The sequence below is a fragment of the Leptodactylus fuscus genome, chromosome 1 (assembly GCF_031893055.1).
Source record: "Leptodactylus fuscus isolate aLepFus1 chromosome 1, aLepFus1.hap2, whole genome shotgun sequence".
In the NCBI taxonomy this organism is placed as follows: Eukaryota; Metazoa; Chordata; class Amphibia; order Anura; family Leptodactylidae; genus Leptodactylus; species Leptodactylus fuscus.
The window spans coordinates 138,321,851-138,346,633 of NC_134265.1; the positions used below are offsets into that span (position 1 = coordinate 138,321,851).

At 39.9% G+C, this 24,783-nt stretch overlaps 1 protein-coding gene across 2 annotated transcripts; it reads right to left on the reverse strand.

The window, feature by feature from the left end:
• Nucleotides 1-17,129: 17,129 nt before the first annotated feature.
• NXNL2 (nucleoredoxin like 2) lies at nt 17,130-23,635 on the reverse strand. Of its 2 annotated transcripts, none has more exons than XM_075263370.1 (3): nt 23,545-23,635; nt 22,873-23,360; nt 17,130-17,886 (listed from the first exon to the last, which is right to left on the reverse strand). In XM_075263370.1, exons 2-3 carry the CDS (start codon nt 23,169-23,171, stop codon nt 17,715-17,717), a joined length of 471 nt encoding a protein of 156 aa, XP_075119471.1. In that variant the 5' UTR covers nt 23,172-23,360; nt 23,545-23,635; the 3' UTR covers nt 17,130-17,714. The 2 variants fall into 2 exon arrangements, with proteins under 2 accessions (XP_075119471.1, XP_075119478.1); XM_075263377.1 differs by having other exon boundaries at nt 22,873-23,444; nt 23,545-23,564.
• Nucleotides 23,636-24,783: the final 1,148 nt, after the last annotated feature.

Genomic DNA, 24,783 nt, shown 5'->3' on the forward strand with positions numbered 1-24,783 from the left:
TCATAGTGCTAGATTGCTTAGTTACACGATTCTTGAAGATACAGAGGAAAAGAGTGAGAAAGGAAAGATAGAGATTGCTCCCAGCTTGGAGCCCTGTATCGAGGCAGCCACTAAGGGCGCCAGGAAGTAGGATGATTTATTTATTGACACCCTCCTTGGTCTGCTGTCCCTTATTTTTACCAAGGATACTGTCACTGGCCATTTGTACCCAGACATGTTAAAGGAATGGCTTATGATACAGATGAAAATCATATAATTTCTATCAGCAAGATTGTACACCTCAAGAATTCCATTTGGATGTCCACTAATACTTGAATGAAATTCTACTAGAAGGCTGGAAACAATGATACACCAATGGTGCACTGGCCTCCATGTCTGCCATACCTAACACCCTGTGACTTCTTTCTGTGGGGCTAAGGACTCAGTGTATCTGTCCAACCTTCATAGGATCTTAATGGCTTTACACAACACTGTCCTGGCGTGTGTCTGGACAGAACTGGACTACTGCCTAGACATTTGCCATGTCAGCTATGGAAACCACATTGAACATAATTTATAGTGTATCTATAAAATTTGGATTTAGATTAATAAATTTGTGATCTGGATCTGACAGAGAAGCTTCCATCTACCAGAACTTTTCTTTTAAGACATTTTATTAACCAAAGTGGAAACAAAAGCAGATTCACCTTTGGTATTCATTTGATCTATTGATACATTTCACATATTGATGTCTGTATATAATATCAACGCACTTATATACATAATGAGCTCTAAAAATATCAATATCAGGCTCTGAGAAAATGCTATAACCTCTTATATAGCATTAAATCATTAGCCATGGCTGGCTCATGGCCTAATATGAAACAGATGCAAGTTCTCAGCATAAAACATATCTCATGAAACAATACAGTTTTGCTTTTTATCACTCACTTCATCACTACAGTAAAAGAAACCAGATGATGGTCTGGTCACTCAAGTTATAAGCCACTGGAATGATCAATTATTGGCATCAGACTTTCCAAAACATATTTATACAGGTATCTCAGTAACCTGGGTAATGTAAAGATAGCAGCCGGCTATCAGATGAATGATGAATGGCTTTTAGTTTAATATCTGACAGTACTGCTGAGGATAAGTTCTCTGGATAACTAGAGGGATAATGATCTGATCTCAGTGATACCATATGTTATGCACTTAATCTTGCTATAGAACTTGTAATAATAGCAAAGCTTGTGAAGATAATGGTAATTGTGAGACTATGGAAATAAGCCAGATGTGTCTGAGCACATGCTAGAATTTACCCTACTTTAAATGCAGGTCTATAGTGGAGCGCGCCCATTTAAGTAGAGAGGAGAGTTACCATATATACTCGAGTATAGGCCGAGTTTTTCAGCACAGTTTTTGTACTGAAAAAGCCCCCCACGGCTTATACTCGAGTCTATGACCAGTTGCAATAGTAATGTATAGAATCTCCCATAAAATAGTGAAAAAAAGAAGCTTTAAAAAATTTTTATAAAAAAATAAAATAAATAAAAGTTCTAAATCACTCCTTTCCCTAGAACACATATAAAAGTAGAAAATTACCGTGAAACACATACACATTAGGTATCCCTGTGTCTGAAGGTGCCCGGGAAGGGGTTAATAGGAGCACTGCAGATACCTTATATTCAGCCAGGCTGAATTCCAAGTGGGGGAAAAAAAAAACAGTCCTCAAGCTCAGGGAAGGGGCAGACAGACAACCTAAACACCCCCTCCCCTTTCCCATCACACAGCAACTACTGCACCCAAAAACGCCGACCATTTTAATTTTTGAAATTTTCCGGTAGCTGCTGCATTTCCCCCCTTGGCTTATACTCAAGTCAATAAGTTTACCCAGTTTTTTGTGGTAAAATTAGTGGTCTCGGCTTATATTCGGGTCGGCTTATACTCGAGTATATACGGGTAGTCTAGATTCGTCTCTGAATTCGGCTGTGGTAGGGCATCGGCATTCAGTCGCAGCTTTCCTCTGCTGAATAGGGACAGTTGGCGGGGACTCCTGAGTTGCGGAATCCGTTCCAAGATTGAGTAGGATGCAGATTTTTTTCCCCACATCCTGGTGTGATCTCTGCCTCCCATTGAAAACAAAGGGGGACCAGATTTGGGGTGGGATTTGCCACAGATTCGGGGACAGAATCCGCCCCCAACTCCACGGCAGATTCCTACTTGTGAACATACCCTAAGGCCAGATTTTAATGAATTCAAAATTATCAATGGGCTTGTCTAAAATTGCTACTAAGTGTGAAAGCCGCTGTGAGAACTCACAGCATAGGTCTGCTACTGTACATTGCAATGAATTACTTTCTGGCAAGTCTGCAGTAGCAAGTCCACTGTAAGTACATCCTGTAAAAACTTATAGCTGAAATTACAAGTTTTTTTGTTTGGTGAAGCTTTTGAACCAAACACAGGAGTGGATTTAAAAACAAAAGGTAGTTAAAACTATATTAGGCCCTATTCACATCTGCGTTCGGATTTTCGTTTGGGGAGTCCGCTTAATGACCCCCCCAAACGGAAACCTATATGCATTAAAAAGCGGTTACTTGGAAAACCCACGGACCTCATAGACTATAATGGGCTCCGTGTGGTTTCCGCTCAGTTTCCGCACAAAGCATGTGGAGCGAAAAGTCCTCGGAAACTGAGTGGAAACCATTATTATCTATGGGGTCCGCAGGTTTCCTTAAGTAACCTCTTTTTTATGTGTATAGGTTTCCGTTCAGAGGGTCCCCAAACAGAAACTTGAACACAGACGTGAACCGGGCCCCACACTGATACTTTTCACTTTTAAAATCAAAATTTTGCCATTCTAACATCAAATGAGATTGTCTGCTATACAGTACATGCCTCTACAACACTCTAAAAGTCATTTTGCCCAGTTGAGAGGTTTTGATGGGGCCAGTGGCAAACTACCACCATAGCAGCTATAGCAGCACCTACTGGGTCCATAATTTTAAGGGGCCCAGTGAGCCCTGCTTTTTTCTTTCTTTCTTTTTTTTTTTTATAGGCCATTACCTGCTGGAATAACCCTAGCAGGTAACATGCCCTATTTACTTACAGATCCCATTCTTGCTCATGGTTGCTTCTGCTTCCCCTTCTGCCCTCTGACGGCCCCATGCGTCCTATATGACATCACTGACACAGAAAAGTGTCATGATGTCTGTGACACAGGCATGTCATGTGTGTCAAGCTTGGGTCATGGCATATAATGACGCCGACATAACCTAAATCTGTGACATCATTGAAAAAGGCCAAAGACAGGCTAGGTATAACAGAGGCAGCAAGTCTCTGTGGACTTTATGATAAAAGTGTTACACATCGCGTTTTTCCTGCAGCGCTTTTTTTGCTGTGTCCCGCTAGTTGGGGCCTTAGCCTTAGACGCTATTATTAAATCTGCCCCACTATGTTTTGATAAATAGTATGGTAAAATATTAGCCTTTTATGCCTTTCTTTGAAAAATAACATCGTTGCCTATGACAACCAAAAGATTTATTTATTCAGGGAATCCCACTGGAGCTCCATAAACTAGGGTAACAGTACATATGTTTATAAAAATAGGTATACTGGATCATGGTTACTTTGAGCAAATTGATGTCAAATCCTTCCTTGTGTTATTTCTGGTGCTCCAGAATTTGGAGAATAGCAAAGAAAAAACAAATTAAAAGCAAACATAATTTACTAAATCTATAGCATGCCGGATGTTCCAGACATAACATTTCAGTTTATTTTTATGGGATATTTATTTACCTTATGCTGATCACCTTCTTACTGATGACTTTTATCACTAATGTTATCCATGTGTACATTCACATATTGTAGTGGTTAACTCACTTTACTTAACCACAGATATGCAACTGGGCGAGTATGGTTAGGAGTTATAGCCCCGTATAGCTTCATTGCTGAACTTCTAAGGCCATGTGTGCCCTAAATGTGATGTATATCTGCTCAGTTTTTTTTCTGTGTTTTGACTCTGTTGTAAGAAAAGCACATTACAAATGTTTGTCTTTGTTGTAAGCTTCTGTCTTATTATTACCAATACTGTGACTGGTGACTAGAGATGAGCGAATACTATTCGAAACAACCATTTCGAATAGCACGCTCCCATAGCAATGAATGGACGCAGCCGTCGCACAGGGCGTTAAGCGGCCAGACGCCGGCACCGGCTGCATGGCGGCTGCATCTATTCATTCCTATGGGAGTGTGTTATTCGAAACGGCCGTTTCGATTAGTATTCGCTTATCTCTACTGGTGACCAATGCAAACATGTTCTTTGCCTGCATTCACTATTCCATTATTCAATCCATTGTTCTTATGCTATGAGGGATCAGAACAATGGACTACCCTGTTTCCCCGAATATAAGACACCCCCCCCCCCCCTTCACCTTCTGGATCACATACAACTGGCAGTCATGCCGGCACTCCGCTAATTGTTCCCCGCTTTGTTTGCCGATTGTTCCCCGCTCCAGCCGCTGCATAAAACATCCCCCGAACATAAGAAAGGTCATATATTTCGTTAGCTAATTAATTATAAGAACATGTCTTATTTTCGGGGAAACAGGGTACAACAATGCATTGTGACTGACTGCCAGATTTGGAGTCGGGAAGGAATTTTTTTCCCCTCAAATAGGGCAATGGGGTTTTTTGCCTTCCCCTGGATCAACACCGTAGGGATTGTAGGGTTATAGCTTGGACTTGAAAGACTGATGTTAAGCCTCTATCTGTTAAGCCTTTATCCAACCTCATCACCTACTGTATGTAACTATGTGAAAGTAGCCTTATTGTACCAGACCAGTACTATTCTGAATCACCACTCCATTATATGGATAAAAAATACATTTTTATCCATTTTTTTTTAATAATATGTAATAATATAATATATATAATAATTTGTATACTTATTGAATATACATATACAACCAACAACGTCATAAACAACAAGAAAGTATATATAGAACATATAATACTGTACATAACAACATACAAAAGTTAGTGACCAAAAACAGGAAAGCTGGAGGTTAAGAGAAGAACATACAATCCTATGAAAAAGTTTGGGCACCCCTATTAATCTTAATCATTTTTAGTTCTAAATATTTTGGTGTTTGCAACAGCCATTTCCCTTCATCCAGGATCCAGGAACTGATTAAAAGCTACAGGAAGCGACTAGAGGCTGTTATCTTTGCAAAAGGAGAATCTACTAAATATTAATGTCACTTTTCTGTTGAGGTGCCCATACTTTTGCACTGGTCAAATTTTGGTTTAATGCATATTGCACATTTTCTGTTAGTACAATAAACCTCATTTCAATCCTGAAATATTACTGTGTCCATCAGTTATTAGATATATCAAACTGAAATAGCTGCTTCAAACACCAAAATATTTAGAACTAAAAATGATTAAGATTAATAGGGGTGCCCAAACTTTTTCATAGCACTGTATAACAACAGTGACAAGATATGTACAGGAGAGGGGTGAGAATAAAGGGCTGGAAGAGGGGACCCAGGAGAGGAGGAGAAAGAGATATGCTCCAAAATGCTAACTTTTCAGGATGGCCTTGTGGAGTCAAAAGCATCAATTTCGGACCAAATAGCATTGAAGTACTCAACTTGGTTGAGCTACTCCATTCTCAGGACCTCCTTGACTCTGATGAAGAACCTACAATGAGGGGGTTTGGAGTGTTTTTTTTTTCCACTGGACAGATATAAGGCATTTTGCTGTCATCAAGATGTGCAGCAGTAGCATCCTGATGGATAATTTATGGAGGCCATGGAATGGGAAGCTGTAGGCCAGACTGTCTAAGGGAAGTGACATACCCAGCACCTGGTCTATCAGGGAGACCCGTTTTATCAGGGTTTGGATCTCTGTCTATAAGGGATAAATGAGTGTCCAGTTACAGAAGATGAGGAGTAACATCACCTTCCACCAGTAATCTCCAGTAATGATCCAACATGGGTACATACAATGCAGAACAACATACACCAATGCGTTAGGATCCTGTACTGTTTCTCTTTATAAGAGGCACACATGGATCTTAGACCAGATGATCTGCCACAGATGATCCCACCCCATAAACACATTTCACTTGTCCATATAGGAGTGAGCTGGTAGTTTCTCAGGTGAGTGGTTGATGAAATAGCCAGATCTCAATGATAAGACCTCAGGAAGAGGGGTCCTGCTGAAATATCGACTCAAAATTTCGAGTAGTGCATATATACAGTATATAGGCAGTTATGGGTAAAGGTTAGATTTAGATTGCAGAGACTGAAAGGACATTATGGTCCTCATAGATGGGTTTATGCAATTGGGCTGATGTTTCATGTATTTATAGTGACCATAACAGTAATAATAAAAACTGCTTATAATGACAGCGATAATCTCTATTATGGTTGGAGAGAAGAAGCTTGTTTATTTAGGTACTGTTTCGTCAAGCAGCTTTACACAGAAGTATGCTTCCATCTAGTGGTAGGAACTAGGACTGGCATTATTATTATTTTATTTACCATGACTAATTTCACACTATATGTCTCAATCAGAGACATATTAAAATGAACATTAAAACTGCCAGGTTGTCAGGCACAATTGGAACAATTTCCATTTTTTTCTTCATATTTCCAGGATAGAAATGTGGATCTTCTTCGAGGAACAGGTAGTTGCTGGTTGTTGTAGTGGACAGTTGGTTGTTGGACAGTATGTTGATGTCCAGTGTAAAAGGAATATAGTATATCTTCTGCTGTAAAAACATGTCAGGTAATACATTATTAAATACTATTTATAGGACATTTAGCCTAGGGCCACATGACAATTTTGGCCATGACTCCTGTTCCGCAAACAAAAAATATAGGGTCACTTTCGTAATTCTTTCACATATGTTAGTGAATGGAATCATATTGCGACCCCTAGAGTGACATGACCGTAATGGACATTGTCACGACACACTAAGAGGCGCAATGAGACTTGGTTCACCATCGTGAGTGAAGAAATTGCAGGATAACATGGCAATCTTTGTGCGATGGGAGTCACAGCCAAACTCGCCCTGTCACAGTAGCCTTATAGTTCATTTATAATCTACATAATTCACACATAATTTAGTAGTCACAATATAATTTGTGCCATACTTTCTATCCAGACAGTCCATGATTGTTTCTTATTGGAAAGGCACAAGTATAAGTTGCATCATATTTGACTTTTGAATACCTGCAGATTTTATGTGGCAGTGTTAGCACTGTATTATATTGCCAATGTGGTAACCTTTAGTGTAAAGATGAAACATTTATGAACTAGGTAGTGTGAGAGAGTGAAGGGTGTTGTCTGGGAAGACAAGTATATTCCAGCCAGGCACCTAAAGGGTGTTTGGTAAAGATTCACACCAGGGAGGTCAGCTGACTAATAAAGGCCTGATAATAGTCTGAGTGTGAAGACTAGCAGTATGGCACCACACTGACAGAGCTGACCTGTCCAGACCGGACCTCCAAAGCAGGTACTGTGCCACCCGTTGTTGTTGCCAAGGTGGGAGACTGGTAGCCAGTCTCCTGTGTAGTCAGGGAAAAGTTTCCTTACGTTTAACTTAGTTTTCTCAGCCGAGAAGGGTTTTGTTTTGTTTATCCTGTGGCTTTGCAAAAGCAGTGTATGCACTACATGTGAATAAAGCCTGATCCTGTGTGTAATTCAGTGCCTGTGTCCCTGTTTCCTGCACTGCTACAAGCATCTACCTGAGCGATTCCCCACAGTAGCTATTAGTAGATGATTTATGGTGGCAAGCTACTACTTGTATTTGGAGAATTACGTGAGGCAGTGTATAAGGCTATGGTCGCACATTGTGGAAAAGCTGCTTTTTTGTTGCAGATTTTGCATTTTTTGAGCCAAGGCCGGGAACAAATGTAGTAGATGGTAGAAGTACGTGAACTTCCCTTATATTTTCCATTCATTTTTTAGCCAAACCTGCATTCAGCTAAAAAAAAAAAAACCACTGCAAAATCTGCAAAAAAAAAAAGCAGTCTTTCTGCAAAGTGGGGCCCCTGTTTAAAAGTATTATTGTGACACTTTAAGGCACATTTATTTAGTGATTGTAAAATATGGTGATACACAGAAAAAGAAAAGAGAAAAAAGGCAAAATGGAAATAACTTCACACAAAACTCCAAAAATGAGCTGAATAAAATTGTTGGCACCATTTCAAAGTTGTGGGTAAATAACTATATTTCAAGCCTATGAAGCTCGTTCAAACTCACCTGCGGCAAGTAACAGGTGTGGGCAATATAAAAATCACACCAGAAATCAGATAAATAGGAGAAACTCTGACTCAATCTTTGTATTGTGTCTCTGTGTGTGCCAGACTAAGTATGGAAACAGAAAGAGCAGAAGAGAACTGTCTGAGGACTTGAGAACCAAAAATAACAACAATCTCAAGGTTACAAGTCCATCTCCAGACATCTTGATGTTCCTTTGTCCACAATGCACAACATAGTCAAGAAGTTTACAACCCATGGCACTGTAGCTAATCATCATGGATGTGGATGGAAGAGAAAAATTTATGAAATGTTTCAACGCAGGATAGTCTGGGTGGTGGATAAGCAGTCCCAACCTAGTTCCAAAGAAATTCAAGCTACCCTGCAGGCTCAGGGGGCATCAGTGTCAGCGCGAACTATCCATCGACATTTGAATGAAATGAAACACTGCGGCAGGAGACCCAGGAAGATCCCACTGCTGACACATATAAAAATTAGACCGCAGTTTGCCAAAATGTACATAAATAAGCCAAAATCCTTCTGGGAAAATGTCTTAAGTACAGATAAAATCAAGATAGAGTTTTTGGAAAAGCACTTCATTCTACTGTTTACTGAAAACGTAATGAAGCCTACAAAGAAAAGAACACAGTACCAACAGTCAAATATGGTGGAGGTTCAAAGATGTCTTTGGGTTGTTTTGCTGCCTTTGGCACTGGGTGCCTTTACTTTGTGCAATGAAATCTGAAAATCACCAAAGGATTCTGGGCCTAAATGTAGGGCCCAGTGTCAGAAAGCCGTGGACAATGACCCCAAACAAAAGCACCCAGAAATGGATGGAAACAAAACGCTGGAGAGTTCTGAAGTGGCCAACAATGGGATCCAAATCCCACTGAACATCTGTGGAGAGATCTTAAAATTGCTGTTGGGAGAAGACACCCTTCATATATAAGAAACCTGGAGCAGTTTGTAAAATAAGAGGGGTGAGAGGTGTAAGAAGCTTGTTAATGGCTATAAGAAGTGATTGATTTCAGTTATTTCTTCCAAAGGGTGTGTAACTGAATATTAAGTTGAGGATGCCAGTAACTTCGTCCAGGAGTTCTGCATGAAATTATATGATTTTTGGCTTCTTTTTTTCAGTTTTTTTTGTGTCGTTTCAATGCACACAAAGGAAATAAACGTGTATAGCAAAACGCTTAACTGCAATAATTATTGGGGGGGAAATACTTTATTTTCTGGAAAATTTTTAGGGGTGACAAACAGCCGTGTCGAATAGCACGCACCCATAAGAATGAATGGAAGCGGCCGGCACACAGACTTTGCCGGAGGCCGGCCGATTAACCCCCTGTGTGCTGGCTGTGTCAATTCATTCCTATGGGTGCGTGCTATTCGAAACGGGAGTTTCGAATAGTACTTGCTCATCTCTAGCGACAACACTTCTGGCCATGGTTGTATATAGTTATATGGGTAGAATTTGTCAATATAAGAGAAATGTATTATTTCCTGTTTTCATTTTAAAATGTCTCAAGATTCAAGTAAAGTCTACTGATTTTTCTCCTTAAAAATGCTGTTTATTACATTAAGCAAATATTCTATAAACGGAACACAACAGATCTACCACACATTAAATAGTGCAAGTCAGTAGCCACAGGACTATCAGATCTTAAAGCACTTGCAATACATAATGCATCCACTAGGTGGGGCCTGACTGCCTTCATAGCTGACTACAATAACAACCTTTGTAATGCATTGAGGAAAGAAGGGGGTGTGAGGAAAGTTACTCAGGTTTATCCAGAGGGAAATGTTGCATAGCTTCTAGATTCACTTAGGGAAAACAAGCTGATGTCAGTCACTATGAACAAAAATATTTGCTGGAATCTCCAGTGAATACCTTACACAGTCATTGTTATCTGTCCTTTCCCTGCTCTAAGGAAATTGTGCCTGCTTACACAGCCGGGTAGAACTGAATACTGCTAATATTTATTTACTTCACCTTCTTGCATAGCCCCAACGTATTCTACAGCTTTTTAGAGACATCATCAGTCACTGGAGGAGATTTACTAATAGTCATCAAGTTTTCAACAGTGCCTCATGTGGTGTAAATGCGGAAAAAAAACACAGCGTTTAAGGGGTCGTTCACTCTACTGCTGGTGACTGTCAGTAGTGTCCGTAGCTATTGTCAATTTGAATATTTTAGCAATGGACACTAGCTGAACCGTCACAAAATTTTCATTAGTTTCAATGGGATTTTTTTTTTTAACATTAAAGTCTATGGGTAACGGACAGTAATGGATGGGTGTCTGTTATACTGTCCGTTATTACAGTTAATTATTTTTTCTGCGCATGCTCAGAAAGCAGAAACAAAAAGAACCAAACAATGGATAGTATAAAAGTGGACACTAAGGGCAGGTTCACACCTGCGCCTGGTCTCTGCTTTAGCCAATCCGGAGGGATTCCATCTTCTGTCCGAGAAACTGGACAGGTGACGGAAACCCGGCATGTCCGACTTTGTGTCCAGTTGAGAAAAAAAGGTTTTGCCGCGGAGTGGCAGAAGACGGATTGACTAATCCATTATCCATTAGTTTAAAAAACGGACACATTAATATCAATTAGTGCCTGTTAATGTCTGTTATGATATGTGTTTGTTGTTTTTTTTAATGGACACTATCATAACAGATACCCAGTGGTAATGTGAACCCACCCTTACAGTCAAAGTGGATGAGACAAATTGCACAAGGTTTGGGCACTGCATCTATAAAATGAATGTCCTCCCGATATGAGTCCCCTCCATGTTGTAACATGGGCAGGCAGCAGATGGCAATCGCAATGTGATACCAAACTGCTCTTCAATTGTAGCTCTTGGATAACACCTTTATGATAACAAGTAAATTTATTTGGCAAAAGCGGACATTGACTTTATTATCCTGTGTCATGTTGTTTTATAGATAAAATAAGGAAAACTGAGTAAGCATCAATTCCTGTATTGTTTCAATATTTTTTACTATTAAATTATGATACTTTAAAAGCCAATAAGTAATATATATGGGAAAATAATTAATGCAGCACGTATTTCATATTATTATGGTGCAGACTCGTTCTATAAAACAAAGCATTAGCCAAATTCATATGTGGATAGATAGTGATGGATAGATAGATGGATGGATAGATGGATAGATAGATAGATAGATAGATAGATAGATAGATAGATAGATAGATAGGAGATAGATAGATAGATAGATAGATAGATAGGAGATAGATAGATAGATAGATAGATAGATAGATAGATAGATATTGCCCAATGAATGTTAACTCTGCTAAGGTCAAATGTGCTAAAAGACTTAAAAAGCAAATCCAGTAAGAAGATTGTTGTTCATAATCACATCGAGGTTGGAGGATCAACAAGAATACCCAGGAGTTGGCATTAGCTGGTTGTGATTCTCATCATTTACAGAAAGCTCCAGGGCTTACATCCATATTCTTTGTTTTTGTCAGTTGGAAAATCAGAAAGATGATATCAAAGAGGGCAAGGGCAAGTATTAAGTTACACATCAGGGAATAGAAAGACAACAATAGAAGGCTTTACCTGCACTGTCGTAGTGACAGTGAGATGAATACTCACCAGCTTTATTACAGCCAATTACAACTTATGTCAATAGATACAGAGATGTGAGAAATATTCACAGACACCTCCAGATGTTCCTTGTTATTGCATATTTCTCTAAGCTGTCTCTAATGTTTTAACTCTTTCACTGCTAAAAATTTGGATACTGTACTTACTGAAGTTGCCAAGAAAAATTTTTAATTTCATGCCTAACCATGCCGCCATGTACCAACAACCATCATGTCTTTTTATGTAGATGGAGCTATATGAATTCTTGTTTATATATGGTAAGTCATTGCACTAGACCCTATTTACTATTGAGATAAAATCCTCCAGTTTAACCATGCATCTCTCCAGCTAAATCTTGCATTAAAGATGCCTATACACATAAGATGTAAAGATTGAGAGTCATCAGTAGTTGATAGCTTTTTTTAATGGCTAACAAAAATGATGACATATTGCAAGCTATCAGAACTGCTTTTAGGTTCCTTCATCAGGCTAGTATAACACAATATCTGAAGGCAAGCACATTTATACAGGAATACAGTGTTTGGTGCACAATTGCTGGAAAGCAGTACAAGCAAATAAACAGATAAGTTAAAAAAAATATGTCAGTTCACAGGAAGGCTCTCTGAGTTTTATGATCCCTTTGATTAGTGACCTGGTGTCTAGTTGTTGTAAAAGGACATAAAACTGTGTGACTGTTTAACCCCCTTGGAGTGTGTCAAAGGTCGTCATTAGTTTATATTCGCACACACATCTATCTTTTTTGCTTTTGACATTTCCCCTTAAAACCAGGATCTTCATGTCATTGATGAAATAATGGTTTTGATTGCAAAAGTGTTTTGGCACAGGGAGGTCCATTCTCTGCTCTGTAATTGTGTGTCAGTGTGAGTCCATCCTCACCACATTAGGTGTGCTGCAGGTAAAGGTACCTGGGATCGTTTAGTCCTGATTAGAGTTGGGGATCTTTATTTATTTTTTCTATGTAGATTGTGAGCCCCATATAGGGATCACAATGTACTTTTTTTTTTTCCTATCACTATGTTTTTGTAGAATGGGAGGAAATCCACGCAAACACAGGGAGAACATACAAACTTCTTGCAGACAATGGAGTTCTTTATGTGTTTGGGATGAAAGCTATCCCATCTTAGGTGGATAGGGCGGTCAATTAGCTTCCAATACAGCAATGTCTCAAGTTTGTTGCTTTGTATCTTGATGACTGTGTCTAGGAAGTTTATTTCAGTGAATGACTAATTAAGTGTCAGGTTGATGGTGGGATGGAACTAGTTGAATTTTTCATGGAACGTTTGCAGCTGTTGTTCAGACCCAGTCCAAAGGATTAAGATATCGTCAATGAAGCGGTAGTAGGCCAGAAGCCTGGTGGTGCAGGTAGATAGGATGTCACTCTCAAGCTTGACCATGTGGCACCATTTTACTCCCCATTCGGTGCCAATCTGCTGTAAATAGATGCAGTCACTAAAGTACGTAATTATGGGTGAGTATGAATTTTGTGAGTTTCACCACAGCATCAGTATTCATGCCTTGCTTTTCCATGAATACCTGGCAGGCATTTACAATGTCCTGGTGTGGGATGTTGGAGTACAAGGATTCTACATCCATGGTGGCCCAGCGCTGCTCCAATGGCCTCCCCAAACCACCGCTCCGTGCTAAGCCAGACCAGGACAGCTTGTCCTGGACTGGCTTAGGTTAGCAAAAATGCCGCCCTCCCTGAGGCTCTGGCATAGTGCCGCCTGAAGCGCTCGCTTCAGGTCGCCTCATGGGAGGTGCGGCACTGCCTGAAGGTAGCTGGCTGTATCCTTCACTAAGGATTTGAGGATGCCCTTCATCCATCCAGAAATTTGTTTGTTTAGGGTGCCTACACATGAAATAATTGGTCTCCCTGGATTCCCAGGTTTGTGTAATTTGGGAAGCATATAGAAAGTCCCTGTCCTTTTCTGCCTCAACTACCTCCCATTGCTGGAGGTGATCTGATCTGAACTGCGTAAATAAGGGGCCTTAGGCCACTCTTGGTTTGGCCGCATTCACATCCTGAAAATGTACATTGTCCCCCAACTATTATGTCTTCCAGGCCTTGCCTATTCCCATCCCATGACCCTTTTTCTCCTGGCAGCAATCACTGTTTAGGAACTTTGTATGGGGCTCAGCCTGCAGCAGATTGCTATTCAGGACACTAACGCAATTTCTGATTGGTGTTAGTTTTGTGGTTCTAAGAAGGATATGTTTAACATTTAGTGGAAATGTAGGGTAATTGCACGCTTCTTGGACTCAATATATGATGTTTACAAGAAATTTAGTGGTCAGTCCATCTCTCCGTCCCCTGAGTTGGCTCTTCTTTAATTTATCTCTGGTAAGATCTCTGCAGTGAATAAGGATCTTCTGCGGCACTTCCTGATGGCAGCCAGAACAGTAATTCCCAGTCACTGGCGCAGAACTGCTGCACTTACCCTTGTTGATTTCCTACAGGAGCTTCTCCTTATTCAGAGAATGGATGCCCTGGTGGCAGAGGACCCCCTGATTCTTTCAAATTCAATGCCCTCTGGCGGCCATGTGTACTGTTCCAGTGCTGGATTTGGAAGCTCTGGGAAACAGCTGATCTGTGGGGCTCATGGCAGTTGGACTTCTGTTGATGTAAATTTTTAAAAGATGGATAGTCCCTTTTCATTTAGATTGTATTTCAAGTATCCCCGGTCAATATTTCCAGTTTTGCATGCAGCACTTTCTTAATATGCAAAACAGCACGTTCCAATTCATATTGAAATGATATTATAGCAGCAGACAAAGTTTTTCATATTGGATAATACACTAGATTTGCACCTCTTTTGTGTATATCATTTTGCTGCTACAAAAAATCTGTAATACTGGAGTCCTGTGCATGTGGGGCACTGGGTCATTGTCTAGGTTCAGCAACTACTATGTGGGGAATGGAAATTAATTTAAATGCTTGTGTGCAAGTGTACAAATTGCGACATGTCCTAAAGTTTCAGATTCACCACAATCTGTCGTTTTTGGGAAATTTGTAACATAGACAATACCATGCAATCTTCAAGCAACTTGTTAAAGAGCAGACTGTATAGTTTTGTAGGATACGATTTAGTAAAACTTATTATTTATTCATTTAATCACGGGGCAGTCCTGTATAGGGAACAATACAACTTACAGTATGAGCTGAGCATTCCTTCGTCCAACAGCTATACCTTTCCAATACCTCCCATCCTCCTATTTGCATGTATACTTGAGTCAGCCAAGTGTGTATTTATTTTCTGTTTCAAAAATTTTATTGGATTTGAAATTTAAGTTACAGTACAGTACACATTTGTAAAGTTACAAGCATGTATAACATACAATTTGTACAAATTGTGAAACCCCTGCAATTATTTTGTAACCAAATCGTTGAACAAACATTAAAAAGTATAATATTGTCGGTAAAGAGAGGTACGTTACGGTACATCCGCAGGTTATTAAAAACAAACAAACAAACAAAACAATAGATATAAGAATACTATGAGGTAGAACTGGGTTATATTCAAAATTGGAGAGAAGAGACTGGACATTTGTCAACAATTCCATTCTTCTAGGAATTTATAGTGTTTGTATTGGTTATGCGCATATATGTATTCATAGTGAGTTTCTATGAATTCTTTACATTATGTAGTTTTCCAGTTAGATGTTAGTTGATTTCCCGTTATGGGTTAGCCCTGAGAGTGTTGTTAAAAATATATATGGTAAAGGACTGTTCAGAATGTTTTTGGAATTGTTTTAAGCCCTATGCCCAGTATGGCTATTTGTTTTCAATAGGGAGAGAAGAAATCCATGTCAAACCTTTCTTTACCCTGACATCTGTTGTCAGGGGTCAACTTGGAGGTCCCTATACACAATTAATGGTTGGCAGTTGTCCTTAAATTGACAGGTTTGGAAGACATACATCTGCTACATATATATAACCAGCTTGAAGAGAATCTGTCACATGAAAATGAAAATCTGTCCAATTTGTAGGCTTGCCAGATCTTGTTCCTTTATAGATCCCAATAAACTTACAGTGGCTTGTAAAAGTATTCATACCCCTTGAACTTTTTCACATTTTGTCACTCACCTTGCAGACACAAACTTAAATGTATTTTATTGAGATATTAAGTGATAGACTAACACAAAGTAGCAGATAATTGTGAAGTGGAAGGAAAATGATACTTGGTTATCATTGTGTCTTGCAACAGGAGCGAGTATGCAATGCCTGACTTTGTCTTTAAAACTAAGTGTCCTGTAAGTGAAATGACAGGGTTTTTTGCAGGCTTAGCATTTTAAAGGGAGTCTGTTACCACTTCCTAGGATATCTGCCAGGTTCCGTAGAAAGATAGATTAGGATCACCTGAATCAAAAAGTGTTTTCCCCTTGTGAACATTGCCTCCATTGCCCAGATATTGCTGTTTTTCTCAATATGCAAATGAGTTTATTTTAGAAAAAGGCATTGGCACTTACCTGTTTGGAACACCACCAGCACTCGCATTGCTCCAAAGAGCTCATTTGCATAAAAACAATGATGCCTGGGCAATGGAAACACCAACTCACAGGAAGAAACCACTTTCTGATTCACATGACCCTAACCTATCTATCTGGGGAGCTGCATTGATATGCTTGACTCTGGAAATAGATTTCCTTTAAAGGGAGTGTGTCATCAGGGTGAAACATATTAACCCAGCAAAACAACTAGGTCAGAATCCGTTAAATGTAACACTTTTTCCCCATGAAAATTTGTGCCTCCATTGCAAAGATGTTCATTTATTCAGAATATGCAAATGAGCAACCAAAAAGCTGTCCTATCATTCCTCCCCCCCTCCTTGGAGTGACAGGATCAAGTGAGAGTTCAGCTCAGCTCCCTGACCCTATTACTCAAAGAAGGGGGAAGAGGTAGTATTAGAGAATAGAGATGAGCGAGTAGTATTCGATTGAGTAGGTATTTGATCGAATACTACGGTATTTGAAATACTCGTACTCGGTCGAATACCACGCGGTAAACGCCTTTTACGTTTACCGCGGGGTATTTGACTGAGTACGAGTATTTCGAATATTGTAGTATTTGATCAAATACCTACTCAATCGAATACTACTCGCTCATCTCTATTAGAAAAGTGTGAGGTGTATTAGTTTGGTGCAATGGTGCCGCCCTCAGTGATCTAGACTGTTCATTTTTATATCCCCCCCCCAAAAAAAAAAAAAAAAAAAAAAAAATATCCGCAGTGGAGGCATGAATTTTCATGGGAAAAAAGGCATTACATTCTGGTAAACCGGATCTAGTTCATTGCTTTGCAGGTTTAATAGCTTCACCCTGGTGATGGACTCCTTTTAGCAATGATTCAGTTCATGTTCCTACTGTATGTTCCACCTGCTTGTTCACATAGGTATCCTATAGTGGCTCTGCAGATAAGGAAGCCACGTAATAAGAAAAAGCTAAGCACAATAGTCTATATTATCACCAAGTTGCTCTCATTTACTCATATGTAATTCTCGCAAATAAATATTAAATATTGCCCATATTAGTTGTCAGCATAACACATTTTCTGTAAAAATGAATTCACATAAACCAACAAGCTTTATTCCATAGTATATGTAAATTGCCATAAAAAACATAATTTCACAAGTTTGAATATCTGAAACCTAAATTTCCTGAGATACAACAAAGTTTATTTTGCAATGCATACATTTCCATGTAAATTGTTGAGTCAGATCTATTGCCATTTATTACATAGAAAATCATGTCAAATATTTTACATAAAATATAAGGCCTATACGACATACCTGCATTTATTTATTATATATTGTGTAGGTATAAACAGAATAGTGTAATGTCTTATTTGCCAGTGAAGTTCTGAAAGATATCTCCTACTTCAAGCCATGTCCGGATGCAGGCGAGTCCTCTGTCTCTTATCTGTTTTCTTCCTTTGTCTGTAATGACTTCTCCATTTTGTTTGACAATGACAAGTTTTGGTAAAGCTGTAATCTTGTACTTGTTTTTCAGCTCACTGTAAAGCAAAAGAGATTCTAAATCATTTAGCTAATAAACTATAGACTGTCCACATTGGTAAAGGGTCTAATATATAGCATAAATGCAAATACAGATACTGATTTTTTTTAGTTTTTTTTTTTTTGCTTCCCTGCCTTCCAAAAAAGGCAGAGACTCCTCGGCCTGACAAATTTTTTTGGTGTGAGTAATACAGAAAATCTAGGTCAGTTCCTGACTAGTGTAGATTTCTATTCCAGACAGACACACTTGACAGTCCGGTGTATATTGCTGCCAGGGCCACTTAAAACATTGGTGGGCACAGTGCAAACATTTCATAAGTGGGCCTCCCTATCACCACAACTTGGACATATCTGATGCACCCAAATTATAATGTCCCTTCAGTGACCCCCAAAAAGTATAATGCCTTATTAGTGGTCTCGTACAATAATAAATCACACAATCAAATGCCCCTGCAGTGGCCCCATATAACATAATGGCCCCTCAGATATTAACTTGTACACCCCTGTAGCTCCTTACACAGTATATATTGTAACCCCTCCAGTTGCCCCAGTACAATAGAGTAAACAAAGAAAAAAAACCCTAATGCTTACATTTCTCCATCACAGTACCACACCTACTGCTCCCAAGACAATGGGAACAGAGTCAGGGGCTGAATGGTGAAGCAGAAAGTGGACGACTGCCTGCTTTACCAATGGCTTCAAGTCATCTGCCTGTGGAGAACGTGTAAGAATTGTAGTTGGGGCAGCCTGAATCCACTGCCTGGGACAGCACTCTAAATGCAGGACAGTGCCAATGTGGCCCCCCCCCCTTACCACAGGGCCCACTGCAAGTGTACTGTTGGCCCTATGATTAAAGCAGCCCTGATTGCATCTATAGGGACCCTTATTAAATCTAGTTTACAAAATGCCAGCCTAAACTAATCTGCCCCAGAGTATTTTGACACCGTTTTTGAGCTTCATTTTATGGCATTCATAGTGCAGCAAAAATGTCCTGCTACTTCTGTTCTGCAGGTCAGTATGACTATGGTGACAATTTTATTTTTTTTTATAGTTTTTGTTATGTTTTACTACTATGTGTTTATTTTATTAAAAAAAAAAATGCTTCCCATTGACATATTCTCACAAATATAAACACTGGTATATTTCCATCTCCAGAACTATTTCAAGTGTTATTTTATTTGTGGGAAAAAACTATATGACAATATTGAATGTGCAAGGGCCGCCAACAGGGGCCACCATTGGACAATATATTGTATGCATGTGCCACTATGGGACATTATATTGTGTGAAGGGGCCGCTATGTGAAACTATACTGTATGAATGAGCCACTATAAGACATTATACTGTCTGGAGGGGTCTCTGTGGAATATTATACTGTCTGGAGGGGCTGCTATGGGATATTATACTGTATGAAGTTCACTTTGGGACATTATAGTGAGTGTAAATGAGGTGTGTGGGGACCAGAAAAGGGGGCATAATGCCATGTGGAGGGGCCCAAGTCAGTAGTTTGCTATGGGGTCCAGTCTTTGCTAATTACGCCCTTGTGTACCAGATTTATCAAAGTGACTAATGATGTTTAATAAATATGTTATCTGTTTAGACCATCTAGTTTAACAATACAGTACTTATTAGTTGACTTAGATTTCAGCAAAAAAATGCCCCAAACATTTTGTGGCACATAATGTCAAATGTTAGGCTGTACTCACTTCATTGTGGTGCCTTCTCTATACAAGTAATAAATAACTTAAATGAAAAATAAATAACCTAGTGTTTTACAACTGCCAGACAGTTTTGGTGAAAATTATGCCAAAATTTTGGCACATTTTGCTTAGTTAAACCAGGGCCCCATGAGTTGGAAACACTGTGATTTGCCCGCGGCAGAAACACAGCGGGTAAAAATCACAGCATTTTACATTAACTGAAAAGTGAATGGGATTCATGCAACTCCCATGCCCACTTTGCGTTTAAAATCGCAGCGCAGACATGCTGCTATTTCCAAAACTTACTCAAGAATTTTTTTTTTCTTTTTTTTAGTCTTCCCACACCTGTCTAGTAAATCCTACAACACTGCATACATGTAGTGCATGTGGTCTAACCACAATATACACTCTCTATTATAAACTCTAGGAAATATTTATGCAATTCCCTTCTCACCCGGAAATCCTGCCATCAATGTTCTTGCAGGAATATTTTACAATAAATGTCCAACCAACCAAAAAAAGTTTACATACCTTGGCAGATTTATTTTATTTATTTATTTATTTATTTTTTTGGGGGGGGCCTTTTTTCAGAGAATATGAATGATGACAAAAAACTTTTTCTCTTTTTAAATCATAATGACAACGAAAACATCAAAATGACCCTGTTCAAAAGTTCACATACCCTGGTGATTTTGGCCTGATAACATGCCCAGAATTTGACACAAAGTACCCTGAGAAGGTACATTAGTTTGGGTAGGATTGTCATTTTAACATTCGTAAAATGTCCGAACAAAGATGTGATATTTGGATCATTCATCCAGAAGTTTCCTCATGGCAGCAAATCTTTGAGACAGCCTTCCGCAACGCCCCTAGAGTTAGAGGCTTTATGTCAGGGGTCCTCAAACTGCGGCCCGCGGGCCACATGCGGCCCGCCAAGCACTTCTGTCTGGAACCGCCGACAACGCCGGCAGGCGTGCATTTATAATGAAGCTCCTGGGGAGCTCGGTCCAGGCCATGGAGCGCACTTCACTTTACCTATTGGAGGGCACCGCTCCCAATGTCTATGCGATCTGCTCTGCCTCCGGCCCACTGTTTAAAAAGTTTGAGGACCCCTGCTTTATGTCATTGCTATACCACCAATTCCATGGCACTACCTGATTGGGCACACTGCCTTATACACAACCCTGGCAGAAGCAACATATTTTTGATAAAACCAGCTCAGTCCCACAGTCCAATTACATGGAGAAGTCATACAAAATCCTAACAAAATGGTACCTAAAACCCAATTGTCTAAATTTTTTCCCACACACTCGGGCTTCTGTTTCAAAAACTTTGGTGTAGTTAGGACTTTGGCCTATATATGGTGGGTGTACCTACCATGTTACCGTAGCAAACTGGAATCAAGGAGAGTGCCTCATTGATTTAAAATTGCATCTATCAATTCATCTAACCCCATGCTTTACCCTGCTTAATGCTTACCTATAGGCCACCCCTAAGAAATACAGAGAACTAGTCTCACATATATTATAAGCGACTAAATAGACAATAGCTATCAGTTGAAAGACCCTATTCCCTTTTCTAGAACTATATTTTGGAAATTAGGGAAATCCAACAATCTGAGCACGTAGTAAGTATTCTTGAAGATAATCCACATGCAAGTCTCATGGCAGTCAGTCTACGATGACTTCAGTACTCACATAATTAGATTACCCATACTAGTGACACATGGTGAGCGCTGTTTCTTTACTCCTGTTTTTCCCCCGATTGTTCTCTAAATCTCAGTCACCCCTTCCCTTCATAACAGACAAAGTTTATGCTTCAGCAAATAATCAATATTAGGTGATGTAGAAGTACCTCTTTTACACTACAGTTTACAAGTCCCAATTTTGAGTTCAGTCATGTTGCCCTCCCCTTTCTCATGGTCCACTTTCTTACCGACACCTCCATGTAAGAGTTTTACAAGACAGTCTTACGAACATGCAGGAAATGCTGCAGGCTGACAAACAGAGGTGGCAAGATCTCCTGTAGGCCTCGTGTTGTGAAAATGCAGCATTTTTTGTTGCAGATCTTGATCTGTTTTTTTGAACCTAAATCAGGACTGGCTTGAGAAGGAATGGAAAATATAAAGGAAGCTCAGACGTTTCCCTTCTGTTAAATCTACTCCTGACTTTGGTTCAAACAACCACAGCAAAATCTGCAACAAAAAATGCTGCATTTCCACAACATGGAGATTTAGGATAAGGCCCCATGTAGCAGGCTTTCATTTTGCTGTAAATATAGGGTTAAAGATGACCTCTCACCACCATCACCTAGTCCAGCTCTTTGCATTATTTAATAGAGGCTGATCCACTGGTTCTGGCACAGATGGAATTTGTTCTCTAGCACCCAGTGTTAGGTGGTCAGTGTCAGACAGGAGCAGGAAAGGAGTGTGACTCTGAGCCGTGACACTACCCTACTCTGATTGGAGCTCTGAATCACACCCCCTCCTGCCTGACACTGCCCCCCTGATAGTACAGACCCTAAATAGAATATGTGGCACCAAAACTAACAGCACTTATCAAGAGTGGGGCTAGAGAATTTTTTTTTTAACTGTACCAGAATTAGTGGAGCAACTATTAACAGATAGTAAGGGTGCATTCACACTGAGTAAACGCTAGCTTATTCTGAACGTAAAACACGTTCAGAATAAGCGGCGTCTAAAGCAGCTCCATTCATTTCTATGGGAGCGGGGATACGAGCGCTCCCCATAGAAATGAATGGGCTGCTTCTTTCACTCCGTGCAGTCCCATTGAAGTGAATGGGGAGTGCCGGCGTATACGGCAAGCTCTGCTCATGCCGGAGCGTACACGCCGGCACTCCCCATTCACTTCAATGGGACTGCACGGAGTGAAAGAAGCAGCCCATTCATTTCTATGGGGAGCGCTCGTATCCCCGCTCCCATAGAAATGAATGGAGCTGCTTTAGACGCCGCTTATTCTGAACGTGTTTTACGTTCAGAAAAAGCTAGCGTTTACTCAGTGTGAATTCACCCTAAGAAATGAAATTGGTGGAAGTGGTGAAAGGTCTTCTTTAAGACCTGCATGGTTACAAACATTTGACAAGTAGACATAAAATGCACAGAATAACAAATGTAACCACATAAAGCTTGACCAATACAGTTTCAATAACCTATTATATTTTATTCTGTACCAGTATTAGATACTTGGTCACAAACAATAGTTAAACTGAATGTAACATTATCTTGTAAATAAGGCTACCTATATATAAGACACCAGAGTTACTTACTGTTTGTATGGATTGTGCCATGGTAAAGCCAGCCAGTCTCCGTGCATTTCGTGCATATAGTCCACCATGTCTTCTGCACTTTTATCCGAAGAAATAAACACTATTTCAAATTGTGCCGGCTGGTCTGCTTCTTCCACCAGCTCGGTGTAAAAGTCACACAACACAGGGGTAAAGTCTCTGCAAGGGGAACACCAGCCAGCTGAGAAAAATAACCCAACTATTTTATTTTGTAAAGCCTCCTCGGGGTCCACCTTTTCCCCATCCTTGTTAACCAAGATATGTCCTGAGAATATATCCATTCTAATTCGATGTATATAGTAAGAGTGGGGTGCGCGGTTGTGAGCAGAGATTCCTAACACTCTCCACAAGTGCTGAGAGTGCTGGACAAATACTCATTTCTTCTAATTCCTTGTAATCTCATTGCGATATAGCACTATGCCGCACATTACCTGCTGCCATCTGTTCTTCAGCTGCTACCGAGCTGGCCACTGTATAACAAATGCCACACATATTAGATATTCATTTTCATAATTACAGTATTATTACTTTGCTTATTGACACATAATACAATGCTGGAAGAAAACAGGACTTTGTTAAGGCTGGGCTAAACTTCTACGCATCATTGTTATTCCAATTTTTATATCATATTTATTTCCTATAATTCATACTTACAGCGAGTTATATCTCCTTGCTTGTCTTTCACTTGTTTGAGTTAATGTTGGTAGGTTTATGAGAGATTATATAATTCCAGGCTCCACCTTACCTGAAATAGGATTTGAGAATTACACAGCTTTTACATTCTTGCACACTGCTGCCACCTATTGGTCAGTGGCAAAATCTATAATACTATATACTACTGTAGGCTATACATGTGTTTGAGTGAGCCAAGTATGTGGTAGTAGTAAACTCAAAAATGTGGAAACTGAAAAGTACTTTAGGGTTTATTCACATTCTACACAGTGTTTATTGAAATTTTGGAAAATGACAGCAAATGTGAAAAGTGAACAAGCCTTAAAAAAATAAAAAAATAAAATAAAATAAAAAACCCTGAATTGCTTTAAAGAGGACCTTTCACCATATCCGGACACAGGCAGTGTTATATACTGCCAGAAAGCTGACAGTGCGCTGAATTCAGCGCACTGTCGGCTTTCCCGATCTGTGCCCGGTGTGAAGAGCTTACGGCCCGGTACCGTAGCTCTTCTATGGTCAGAAGGGCGTTTCTGACCATTAGCCAGAGACGTCCTTCTGCCTCGCGGCGCCAATCGCGCTGTACTGTGGAGCAGGGAGGAACTCCCCCCTCCCTCTGCTCACACAGCTTGTCCATAGACGAGCATTAGCAGGAGAGGGAGGGGGAGTTCCTCCCCGCTCCACAGCACAGCGCGATTGGCGCCGCGAGGCAGAAGGACGTCTCTGGCTAATGGTCAGAAACGCCCTTCTGACTGTAAAGCGCTACGGTACCGGGACCGATAGCGCTTTACACCGGGCACGGATCGGGAAAGCCGACAGTGCGCTGAATTCAGCGCACTGTCAGCTTTCTGGCAGTATATAACACTGCATGTGCCCAGATATGGTGAAAGGTCCTCTTTAACTATCTCTAAGAATGGGTTTCACATGGCCGCCATGGAGAGCTAGAGCACTATGAAGGAGTGAGCCATGGCAAGTATAAGTGATGCATTGTAATACAGCTGCATCCACTGACACCATTAATCATTGTCAATTAATGCTAATGATTTTTTGCATCTCATTTTAGACTGTTTAATTAATAATAGAAATAATATAAATGAACTACGTTTCTACGTTACACAATTCTAGAGGTCTTGCCTTCTCATATTCATTAGAAATTTTAATAACGTTAAAGGGATTCTACCATTAAACTACCTTTTTTTCTAATGATCACGTCGGAATAGCCTT